Raw genomic sequence first — 12,229 nt, forward strand, 5'->3', positions numbered from 1 at the left:
AACGGGCCACATGTAAGCATGGCGTTCGCTGTTTACCGTATTGTGTGTAGTTGACTGACCGTCGAGCCTCCAGAGGGCGCTAAATGAACCGCTTCGACTGTGGCGCAGCAGCTTGAGAAGAAGGGTGAACAACATCCCGGCGCAGGAAAAGGTTGGTGCTATTACATTATATATTAGATTCGGTGCCTGAAAATGACTTCTATTAATAAAATGAGATATTTAAGATGCACCCGTCTAGATCTTCTTTCATTGTTCAGATGATAGGATCGGATACAAGCTTAAACATGAATACTGTCACTCTCTGAAATCAGAGTGATTAGCAAAGATGCTAACGAGAAGGTTTCTGAAAAGAAAAAGTACAATTAAAATGTGACTAAAGTTCCAGAATTTTCCCTATACGACACTTTATTTTAGGAAATATAATATAATTAAATCTTCTAGCTACGAGACATGTCAGATGATACGTGTGCTGTCAGAACATCAAAAAAATCAGGAACAGGTGTATGATTTATGATAACTTGAATTAAAATATTAAATTAATATAAAATATAAATATGTATTTATATTATAATTATGCTATATATAGCATAACTATATTTATAATTGTTTAAACATAAACGATTTAATATATATATATGGCATATATTTACGATTTAACATACTCCTATGGGCTTCCTCACGTATCTCTGTTTGCCATTACCGCTGCGTGAGGAAACTTCTAGTTTACATATCGAAAATATCTTGTAAATAACATTAGAATAAAGGTGATTAAGAAAAAGTGGACACATATTTTAACGTCTACCTTGTATTCGCAGTCTCTTTTGGAAGAGCTGTAAAAATATTTAGAGTTTAATGCTCTAGTAACTCCAGTAATACCAGATTATGTTAATACTGCGAGAACAAGGGCCCAATAGAGAGCCCAATAACATCTAGTCCTAAATAAATTCTGTTATTCAGCCTCAGTCAGGTCATGTTTTCCATGTGTTTAGTTTTTTTCTTTCTCATTAGTATGTGTAACACTACACATTAAAGGGGGGTATCGCACACAGTTTCTGCCAATCTCATGTTAATCTTGAGTACCTATAGAGTAGTAGTGCATCCTTCATATCTCCAAAATGTCTTAAGTTTTATCATATTTATAAAAGACACGATACGCTGTACCGAGTCTTTCCGAAAACAGCCGAGTGCCTGGACGCGTGTCGTGTGAGCGGAGCTAAAGAGTGACGAGCACGCGCAGCTTTTGCGTAGCGATCGTCTGCAAGCTATCAATGGTCAGCTAAACAAATGTATTTAAACACACACATAACACAATCGCATTATCCCTGGATAACTTTTGAATCACTATAATGAATATAGCATATAGTGAATGATGAATAATGAATTATTAGGCGCCTATTGCCAACAAAACAGACATTTGAAGCAGTTTTACTCACCACCTGCGGTTCCGACTCATGACCGGGATCATTATCGCTGTGACCGTTCCGTCTTTCAGTTTCAAACGATCTGTAAATCCAGCGTAGAACTGGGCCTTGTTAATGAAACCATAAGCGCTGATCCTGAGGGCTCGAGCAGCCACGGAAAAACACGAGATACTCTCCATTCATTTTAACCAATAAAAAAGTGATTGCAACTATCAGTTTCTATGGTTATTTTAATAACAAATATCAAGAGCGCATCAATGTAATGCGTGAGCACAAAACTCTCAGCTCCACTTAACGCTGGGTTCTTTGGGAAGCAAGGTTATCTTTCCCTCACAACCAAAAACACACTTCTTTGGTGACATTGTTGATTTCGTGAAGTCCTGTGACCTGTGCAGCGCTGCCGACGACTTCCGTAAAGCCGAACGGGCGTTGATAGGCGTGTTCTTGCTCTCTCGCTCTGGTCAACGTGTGCGCGCGCGCTCTTCTGGGAGAAGTGCCCGTACAAGGAATTCCGCCCCTGTTGACGTCACACAGCCCCATACTCGAAAAAAAGACCGCAAAGTTTATGAGGATTTGGAAGAGTATTTTTGGCACAGAAATACTCCGTCCAACTCATGTTTTGAAACTTTGGCCATGTTTAGCATGAGAATCCAACTCTTTAACATTGTAAATAAGTCAGAATACATGAAATAGCATTATACCCCCCTTTAATGTCCTTTGTGATCTCAGCACATATTCTGTCACTTTCAACTAGTCATCATCTCATCTCTACCTTATCTCCGTAGGGAAGTCCCAGGAATGCCGAAGAAATTCCAGGGCGAGAATTCCAAATCGGCCACGGCGAGGGCCCGGAAGGCTGAGGCCAAAGCAGTCGAGGATGCACGCAAACAGAAGGAGCTGGAGGACGCGCTCTGGCAAGATAACGACAAACATGTCATGAAGAAAGAGCAGAGGAGGGTAGGAGTAATTTTGGATTAATTACATATGTCCTTCAGAGCAGGGAAAGTGATCTGCTTTTGGGATTTTTTTGAAATGTACCATTACTGTCATTAGATTTTTGTCACAACATCTACACCTAGTTGGCAGTACATCTATGAAATAAGAGATATACTGAACAACAGTGCCTTCCATACAGACAGAGTATAGAATAAACACAAGATGGCAGTAAAGATCTTCCTCTCTACAGACTGTTCCTCCGATCATTTTAAGTTGTTTGACAGTGAAATAGTTTGTCCTAATCAAAGTAGTCAGTGGTACCTGGAGAGAGATTGCTATCCATTAGAAGCCACAGGAAAATGACGCCATGATAATAATAGTTGGCTAATGGCACTGTACGAATATCTTAAACTATGACATCAAAGGCAGGAGATACAGAAAAATATAAGTCCATTTCACACTTTTGAGTTCTTCAGAATAAAAATGGTCACTGTAAAAATATCTATTTTGATATATTTGGCATTTATACACTACTGTTTGAGGTCAGTAAGATGTTTTCAAAAAAGGCTCTTATGCTCAGGCTGCATTTATTTGATCAAAAATACTGTGAAAACAGTAATGTGAAATATTATGAATATTATTAATATTTAATATAATTTAAGATTTTTTTTTCAAGATTCTTTGATGAATAGAAAATCTATTATATTATAAATATAATAGAGAAGTATTTACTTGGAAAAATAAATATTTAGTAACATTATAAATACAAAGTTCTGTCATGAAACTCTAGATGGCGCAGGCTGATAGGTCCTTAACTCAATCTGCTTGTAATCACATCATTCTCTATAGGGCACAGCTGATTGGTTACTGATGTATCAGTAGCCAATAAGCTTGCTGCTCAAATACTTGTACTGTGTTCAAAATCACCCCTATACCCTTATTTACTATTCCCTACATTAGGCCACTAATATAGTCCACTTAAAGGAGTGAATGAAAACAAGTTCAGACACTGAGTGCGCCGGAAGGGCTGTCGCTTTTGCATAGTTTGTGCTTGCTGTTTAATAATCATTTGAAACTTAGCAGCTCCAGTAGTAATGAAAAAATATATCTTGAGCTCTGTCATGAAAACTAGCATGTATAAACCTTAATCAAGCAATTTAATAATCAAGTAAAAATGAATTTACACCTGTATGATATTACGCTGGAGCCACATTGGGAAGTGGATGGATAGAAGATTCAGCTGCAGGCGCCATCTTCATTATGGGTATTCTCTAGCCATTGAGTGTACATCGGTTGTACACTCGTTATTGCGGTGCATTGTGGGATTGAATGAGTGCACTTGGTAACGTCCACTATTGTTTCGGGCACCACTACAAATGGCTGTCCCCTCAAATACTGCCCTTTTTAAGGGTATAGTGGCCGATTTCGGACGCATCCTTGGTTAGCATTTGCTATAGCAGCTTTCAGAAACCCTCCGCCTTCCCCAGCTCCACCTGTATAGATCTGCTACAGGAAATTCATGTATGCAATAATGTATAGCAGCAGCATGTTGTGTATATATTGGCAGTAGCAAGTCCCATACTATCCTCCAAGACCAAACATACCAACGCTGTCATATCCATTACCATGCCAAACACTCTGAGAGTTGTCATAACAGAAATAGCATTACTGTCATTATGTCATTATACACATTTGATTAAGTTATTGCATCCTTGCTAAAGAAAAATTCTAAAGGAAATTCACCAACAAAAATGTAAGTGGCAAGATGCTTTTTGCTCATATAATGGTACAGTATAGTTATAGCATCTACCATTAGGAGCTAACACTACCCATGCTAACCACACAAACTTTGGCCCCTTTGCTCCTAATTGACTTTATTATATAGAAATGTTTTTGAGTTCTTTACTGAATGCAGAAAATTGATTCCCACCGCGCCCATGTTTTCCATGTTATGTTGTCTAACATTCTCGTAGTTGGCTGCTAATCTTGTATCTAAATGACACAGCTGTCTTCCTCGCTAAAGCTGCAGACATGTGAGTCTGAGTAGCACACAATAGATTAATACATTGCAAGCCAGGTTTAGGGTTGCTCAGGAAATGAGTTCCCCACGAATAAAATGAAAGCCGAAGCCGACTGGGTTAAAGTAACACCGTCACGGAAGTTCTGATATCCTCTATCAGTTATGCCGCATATTGATGAGTGTTCGTTGTCAGTAATGGAGCTTGATTTTGAGGCCTGATGAGGTCCATGGGCGAATGTTGTGACTGATATGGAGTGATTTGGTTGGTTATTATGTCTTCAAAGCTATTGTTTATGCCATGTTAAGTGTCAGCAGACCAGATTGCAAATGATCCACATGTTAACACATGTAATAAATGTTTAGAGCAGGGGTGCAAAACTCCTACTTGTACCACGTGAATACTGTACCACCTGACTGCTGCAGATTCATTTAGGCATTGATAGTTTTGCCATAGAAACACATAACAACAAGCTTCTTCCTGGGTTGGTGACATCACAAACCCCAAAATTTACATAAAGTGTTGTTGCCATGCTGTCATTTTATGGCAGATTGCTTCACTAACGAGGGTCAATTCAACACTGGATTTGCACAAAAGATTACCATGACGGCACATGCTAGTCGATGAGTTGAATCAACTCCACAGCAGGAACGTCCAGTTCGATTCTAAAAGTTGTAACTTCTTCCTGAGTCTCTCCATCAGTGTCCGACTCCGGTTTGAACAATGTAAGGCTGAACACCGTTACTGATGATTGTCATTTTGGCTGCGTGAGATTCTCCAGCTTTGTTGTTGTTGAGCAACCGAAGCGTGAGCTGTTAAAGCTCCGCCTCTTCTGGAAAGGGAGCCGGGAGCAGCAGCTCATTTGCATTTAAAGGGACACACATAAAAAAGGCGTGTTTTTGCTCACACCCAAATAGGGGCAAATTTGACAAGCTATAATAAATGATCTGTGGGGTATTTTGAGCTGAAACTTCACAGACACATTCTGGGGACACCAGAGACTTATATTACATCTTGTAAAAGGGGCATTATAGGTCCCCTTTAATTTTACATATAGAATTAAGTAAAATGTTCTTAACTTAATTAAGTAAATTTTAACAAAATAACTTTTTACTCAAATAATAACATTGAATTAATCCATGCTTTTAAAGTGTATGCTTTACTGAAACTTCTAAGTAGTTAATGCAATAAATATCGTGTAGACACTATATCTACATAATAGAAGAATGCAGCACTCACCTGAACACAGAGACTTAGTACACAATACTTGGTACACAATACACAATAACGTAACATTCGATAGATCATTTTTGAGTGTAAATGTGCCATTTTGAGTAGAAAATGAACTCCAGATGTCACAAAATCACTAGACCTAACAACATAAGCAATGATAAAACAGTGTAAATACCGCTGGAAAACAGCAAAAAAAAATAAAAAAATAAATCAACCTTATTAATTATTCATGCCACAGTGCATGATAGGAACACCAGTATCGGAAAAGTTGAGTAGGTTTTACTTAATTTAAATATCTTTGATATTTAGGCTGTAATTTCTACAAGCTTGAATTGAGTACTAATATAGAATTTACTTTGTTTTTGTCTGAACTAACTTTTTCATGTAGAAATTACATTTGTTTTTTCTGTAGTATTTACTTCACCACAGAATCATTTTTATCAGTGTTCACCCAAAAAAGAAAATATTCAGTCATCATTTACTCAACTTCATGTCATTCCAAACCTGTATGTTTTTCTTTTTTCTGTGGAATACAAAAGAAGATATTTTGAAAAATGTCTACGTTTTTTGTACAGTGTTGCTTTGGACCCCATTGATTTTCATTGTATGGAAAAAACAGTTAAACATTTTTCAATATATCTTCAAGAATATCTGCCTGCAGAAAGAAAGAAAGTCATACAGGATTGGAACGACATGAAATTGAGTAAATGATTGCAGAATAATTTCATTTTCGGGTGAACTATCCCTTTAACACATTTGCAAGCTGCATTGCATCATATTGACCCAGTTCTCAAATTAATTTTTGTTAAATATTTTTTGAAACAAGCTTATAGCAAAGTGCCATATAAATTTAAATCCTGTTTACCTATTTTGATATGTTTTTTGGGCTGATATAGATTAAATATATTAATTATTATTAGAAGATATTTTGGTAGTCTAAATATTTGAAAAGCAGTCTTTGCAGGCCATTGGTGCCTTTTCACCCTCCCCGGCTCTCTCCTGCCTCTGTTTCATATATTATTTAGCCGGTGTTGGCATATGTAGTGTGCGTCAGCAATGCTGGCATGATGTGCCAGCCTACTTGGTAAGACACTCTGTTTAGGAGCTCCTCACACCCTGTTCCTTTCCTCCTGTTTCCTCCCATCGCTGCCATCTGATCCCCGGCGGCCTATCAGACCCACGCCGCTGTTATCCTACTGCATCCATTCTGCTAATTATACCCTATGTCACTGGGGCCGCTTTGTGTGTTTGCGCAAACTCACCTGCACTGGAAACACACTGATTTATCCTTTACATCTTCTAAAGATCAGCCACCGTCTCGGACTGTTAGATCGGGCTTGGCGAATATAATTTATCACCAGTAGATATGTGAGAATGTCAAGAGAGAGGAGGGTATCTTGGTTTGCTCTTAAGCACGGCCTGCCGTGCGTCTTATCTGTGTCACGCGAATGACATTTCAGCCTCTGCTCGACATCTGAAGGTGTCATCTCATTATGCGTATCTCCTTACTGTTGTGTCACCATTTCTGGGGATGTTATCAACAGGACGGTGGCTGGGTGGTTAGGATGTGGACAGTTAAGACCATGTCTGATCCTAGTAACCATTACTTACCGGCCGTGCTGACACAGAGTGACTCTGAGCGGGCAGGAGGCATCTCTAATTTCTTTACTCTGCTCTGCAGTTTACACTTACATTTGCTTAATGACCATCAGGCTGCCTCGATAACATCGGTCCAGTTGTAATTTAAAAGAGTGTGTGTGCGCGTGTGTGTACAGGATGATAAGGAGAAGAAGCGTTTGGAGGCTCTGGAGAGGAAGAGAGAAAAGCAAAGGCTCCTTGAGGAAGAAGATGCCATGATAAAGGGTAAACAGACAAAAGAAGCCCCCAGTAAAGTGACTCGAGCCCAGATTGAGGAGAACCTACAAAAAGGGCAAAATGTTAAGGAAACCAAGGAAAAAGGTAAGTCCATATCCAATCCAATAACTCCAAAATGTGCAGGGCTTCCTACGTAGGGAACATCCTAAACATCACAAAACCTCATAAGTGAATGATTTCCAGTGCTTTTACAATTGCATAAGCCAAAGCCATGACATTCTAATAAGCATAAAAACACACAAATTGTGTGTATATATACACACACACGTACACATTCGATGCCATGATTGGCAAGTCCGACATGCGTCACAAGTCTATCGCTTTTACCAGAAGATCAGAGGGTGCGTGTGTGTGTGTGTGTGTGTGTATATGTATGTGTATGTGTGTATATATATATATATAATATACACATATACACACACACGCACGCACGCATCTTCTGATCTTCTGGTAAAAGCGATAGACTTGTGACAAATGTCGGACTTCTCCAATCACGGTATCAAATGTGTATATATATGTGTGTGTGTGTGTGTGTGTGTGTGTGTGTGTGTGTGTGTGTATATATATTTGATACCGTGGTTTATTGTTAGTGAAACGGACTAAATGATTGGAGAAATCCGACATACGTCACAAGTCTTTCGCTTTTACCAGAAGATCAAGGTCAAAAAGATTAAACATTGCATGGGTGAATTGTTCACAGTAAGATCAATAAAATATTTTAAAAAATAAATAGGGTGAATTTTCATTTCATGCTGATATTCAACCCTATTCACAGTCACACAACAAAATAAATTGGATTCCTTGTCAAAATTCTTACCCAGACTGTTCACACTGAGTGCAATGTAAATGTTTTGTAGACCTCTGAGCAAGGTGTGCATACCTGAATGACAGCCAGATGTTGCACTTATTTTTGTGTGTCTATATTGTTTCATTGTTTTAAATTTTTCAGTTTCCTCATTTAGTCTAATGTGTCCTTTTAAATCTACAGAGAAAACCCACTTGGATATGCCGCTTGAGGAGAACATCAATCGGATAGTTCCAGAAGAAGGCACGGTGGAGGCCCGAACCATAGAGGATGCCATTGCAGTTCTCAGGTATCCTGCTTTCTGGAGAAATATGTTTTATATACGTTTTTAAAAATGAGTAATTGGGAGACTCTGTTGTTCTACAAACATTATACAAATATTAAAAAAAAGTCTACATTTGTAAGAGTCACAGTACCCATATTTTGCAGTTTGTTTTGCTTTAGAGTGTTGCTGTCAGGGTCTCTGTGGGTTCTTAAAAAGTCTTAAATTCATTATCAAATTTATGGTGATTAAAAGTTTTAAATATCTTCAATGTACAACAAAAGGCTTAATTACCATTTTAAGAGCTCTTTAATTTGAGGGCACGCTTTCAGAGCAGTTCTCAATCAATTAATTCTGCGCATTTATACCAAACGAATGCTTATGATTTACTGTTGATGATTTATAAGAGTGTTTACTTTATGGTTTGTAGATGGATGTAAGAATGCATATTTTATCTCCCTTAAAGACACAATATGTAAGATTTTTATATTAAAATATCCAAAAACCACTTGCGCAGTGTTATATATTTCGTTCAGCTGTGTGCTTACATTATCCTAAATGTTTCCAAGAATTTGTAAATTCAGAGAAATTCACAATTTTAAATAGTGCCCGTCCCTCCCTTGTCACTTGTTGTCTGTCAATGACGTAATATCTGCGTTATCCCTGGTTTCCGCTTGTACGGCAAAGTAGCCATGGCAACAGACACAGACGACTGCGTAACGTCTAGCGGAACGCTGTTGTTGTTTAATTCAAACATTATGGACCACGGCAAGCAAACTTTGGGACAAAAGGAGAAATAAAACGAGGATCAATATCGGCGTGGCGTTCCCGAGCCTTGTGATAAACTTCGACTTGACAGAGACGCCGCTCTTGCACGTTATTAGACAGGTAAGCAAATGTATTGTATGATAGCGTAACATTAGACCAAGTGAAACAGCGCTGTGTTACCTCACAATTTTAATTCGTCAAATAAACTGACCTGTTTGAGTAGTATTTCAGCACTTGCAGGTATTCCAGTAGAATAAAATGTCCTCATTCCTTTATATCCCCTGGAAGTCTCGTATGGCACTGATATCTGTCTCTCATTAGCAATTGTGCCCACGATTCTCGGCCACGCCTTGCTTTATACCACAGTGATGTTAAAAAAAATGCATTCACTCATCCATAAACATTATTTCCCCATAAACATTATTAGATCCATCGGCATGACGACAAGTTCCATGATTCCACGCTCATTCATTGCGTCATCAATCTACGCCTTTGTTATTGTTTTGAAGAGTTTACCGACCCCTAGCGGCGAAAAAAATACATATTGTGCCTTTAACTTTTTGAATAAGCAGCTGGAAGTAATATAGCATATACATTTCAAAAGAGTCCTAGAGTATATCAGGCTTGTTAATAATTAAAAGTCCCACATTATACATAACATTTTTCTGGTTATTGTTCTGATTTTGGTTGCACAATAAACTGTATCTGGCATTTACTTTAACGTAAACTCTTGTGGCTTCTCTCTGGGCTCCACTTCCACAGGAAGGAAAGACTTTGAACATAATTTAACACATTCAATAGATTTTACTAGTATCAACTTAATAATCTGTTTACTGCCTTTCTCGTTTTTGCTGTTCTTCAGCACTAAGGAAGACCTGGATCGACACCCTGAGCGTCGTATGAAAGCCGCCTTCGCTGCATTTGAAGAAGCAAATATGGCGCGCCTTAAAATGGAGAACCCCAATATGCGACTTTCCCAGCTAAAACAGCAGCTCAAGAAGGAGTGGACGAAGTCTCCGGAAAACCCCCTCAACCAACGCGTGGCCTCCTACAACTCCAAGTAAACCAACACAATGGCACTTAAAGACTGATCCTCGATGCAGATCCTAATGAATACAAAAAAGGCACCATGATTAATTTGGACACACAAAATTAGCACATTAACTGCTGACCTATTCACACCCCTCACCTCTTGAACTCCTAGACAAACTTGGATTATTTAACTAATTCTTCAATAAATATCTCATGATGTGTGAACAGCATACAACCTAATTTGCTTATCTGCTAAACCACGGCCTATCAAGAGCTGCCGGGAAGTTTTTAGTTTTGGTTTGGAGTGAACGCAGAGTGGATTTTTCTCAGCTAGCACATTTCTTCCACTTAAGTTGTTTTACTGCAGCAGTGTCAAGCTCATTTATTAATGTCTCCATCTAATATGCGGCACATGAGTGTGGTTAACCTGAAGCAAGTTTTTATTTTTTAATTTAGTGTCTGTGTGAAGATCTTTAGGGTTCAGCTTCTGGTCTGATATTTATGGAGAAGAGAATGGTGATCTAATAATTGCCCTAAGTTAAGATGATAACTATGTTAGGGATTTCTTTTTGTTGATTGATCTTACATCAGTGGCTCTTTGTTTTGAAACTGCACTTTGGACCTTGGAACAATGTCTCCACATTCCAAAGGAGAATGGACTAATAGCCATTGGATTCCCATACACACGTGTCAAGTAGTGTTAACACCCCTAGTGTTGCATCTGTGGAGGAGGACAAACACTCTCTGTGGCTCTTGGAAAAAAAATAAAATAAAAAAGAAAGAGCTAATATTACATTTGCTGATTTTTTTTTATTCTAATTTTCTTTGAAAGAAATGGAATAGTCAGTCAATGGAATAGCTGTAGTTTGCTTTCTTTTTTGGTCTCTCATTTTATTTATTTTTCAGGAAGAAGTTGAAGGTGTCTGTTTTGACTAACCCTAGTTCATTCCTCTTTTACAAATATTGGAGTGTTGACTGCATTTATCAAGCTGAATCATTCAATCCTGATGCCCAAGTTATGGTAAGCAAAATTGATCAAACAAATACTTTTCCTGAATGTCCTGAAGGGAAACTGAGAACCACAAACTACCTTTGGTCCTAAACTAGCTAAGTAATGAGTTGCAGATTAATTTAGGCTAGCTTTACAAGCATGGTTGCCAGGTTTTCACAGCAAAACCCACCCAATAGCTACTTAAAACTAGCCCAATTGCATTTTGAGGGGGTCCCCCGGTAAAAATCGCAGTTTTGGTGGGGTTTCCCTAGTAAAATTCGCATTACAAGGGCTAAATATCATGTTATTTGAGGTTGCTGACATGACAAACAACCCGCGGCAACAGTAGCCCAAGACTTGGCAACACTGTTTCCAAGGTTAACTTTACAACCCTTGCAAACCTTGTTATATAGATAAGCATTTTATACATTACATTATTTACCTATATTAAATTATTTCATTTTAAAAACATATATTTTGTGTTATTTTATTTAATGATATTTAATTTTATAAGTTTTATATTTTATTTTATCAAATATTTTATTTATTTGTATTTAATTTTACTAATATCACTTAATTTTTATTTAATGGTTAAAAATTATTGCTAGAAAATTACAAACATCATGCACATATAATACCGAAATTTGGTTAACAGGGTTGCAAAAATGGCAAAAACCTATAGAAAATTAATAGAAAACAAAAACAGCACATGGAATATTTAGTTAGACCCCTAGGATTGACTGACCATTTGTTAAAAAATGTTTTTTTAAGGAGTTTCCAGTCTTATTCTGTACCATATTCATGGAAAGTGCCATTCTATGATGACATTTTCCCTCATTCAACCACGTTTGCAGCTATGTGATACTTCAGACGCACTGAAGGTAGATT

The 12,229-nt window shown here is 37.9% G+C and overlaps 1 protein-coding gene across 1 annotated transcript; it reads left to right on the forward strand.

Annotated features, from left to right (window-relative positions):
- The first annotated feature begins 22 nt into the window (after positions 1 to 22).
- ccdc124 (coiled-coil domain containing 124) lies at positions 23 to 11,143 on the forward strand. Its single transcript, XM_051903575.1, has 5 exons — positions 23 to 151; positions 2,207 to 2,378; positions 7,384 to 7,567; positions 8,472 to 8,577; positions 10,181 to 11,143. The coding sequence occupies exons 2-5, from the start codon at positions 2,220 to 2,222 to the stop codon at positions 10,380 to 10,382; spliced, it is 651 nt and encodes a 216-aa protein (XP_051759535.1). The 5' UTR covers positions 23 to 151; positions 2,207 to 2,219; the 3' UTR covers positions 10,383 to 11,143.
- Positions 11,144 to 12,229: the final 1,086 nt, after the last annotated feature.

The sequence above is a fragment of the Ctenopharyngodon idella genome, chromosome 8 (genome assembly GCF_019924925.1).
Source record: "Ctenopharyngodon idella isolate HZGC_01 chromosome 8, HZGC01, whole genome shotgun sequence".
Classification (NCBI taxonomy): Eukaryota; Metazoa; Chordata; class Actinopteri; order Cypriniformes; family Xenocyprididae; genus Ctenopharyngodon; species Ctenopharyngodon idella.

Excerpts from the sequence above, each read along its gene's own strand:
- ccdc124 (XM_051903575.1), top strand. The coding sequence starts at position 2,220 with ATGCCGAAGAAATTCCAGGGCGAGAATTCCAAATCGGCCACGGCGAGG. Across the intron at positions 7,568-8,471 it reads TAAGGAAACCAAGGAAAAAG|AGAAAACCCACTTGGATATG; the intron begins GTAAGTCCATAT and ends TTAAATCTACAG. Across the intron at positions 8,578-10,180 it reads GATGCCATTGCAGTTCTCAG|CACTAAGGAAGACCTGGATC; the intron begins GTATCCTGCTTT and ends GCTGTTCTTCAG.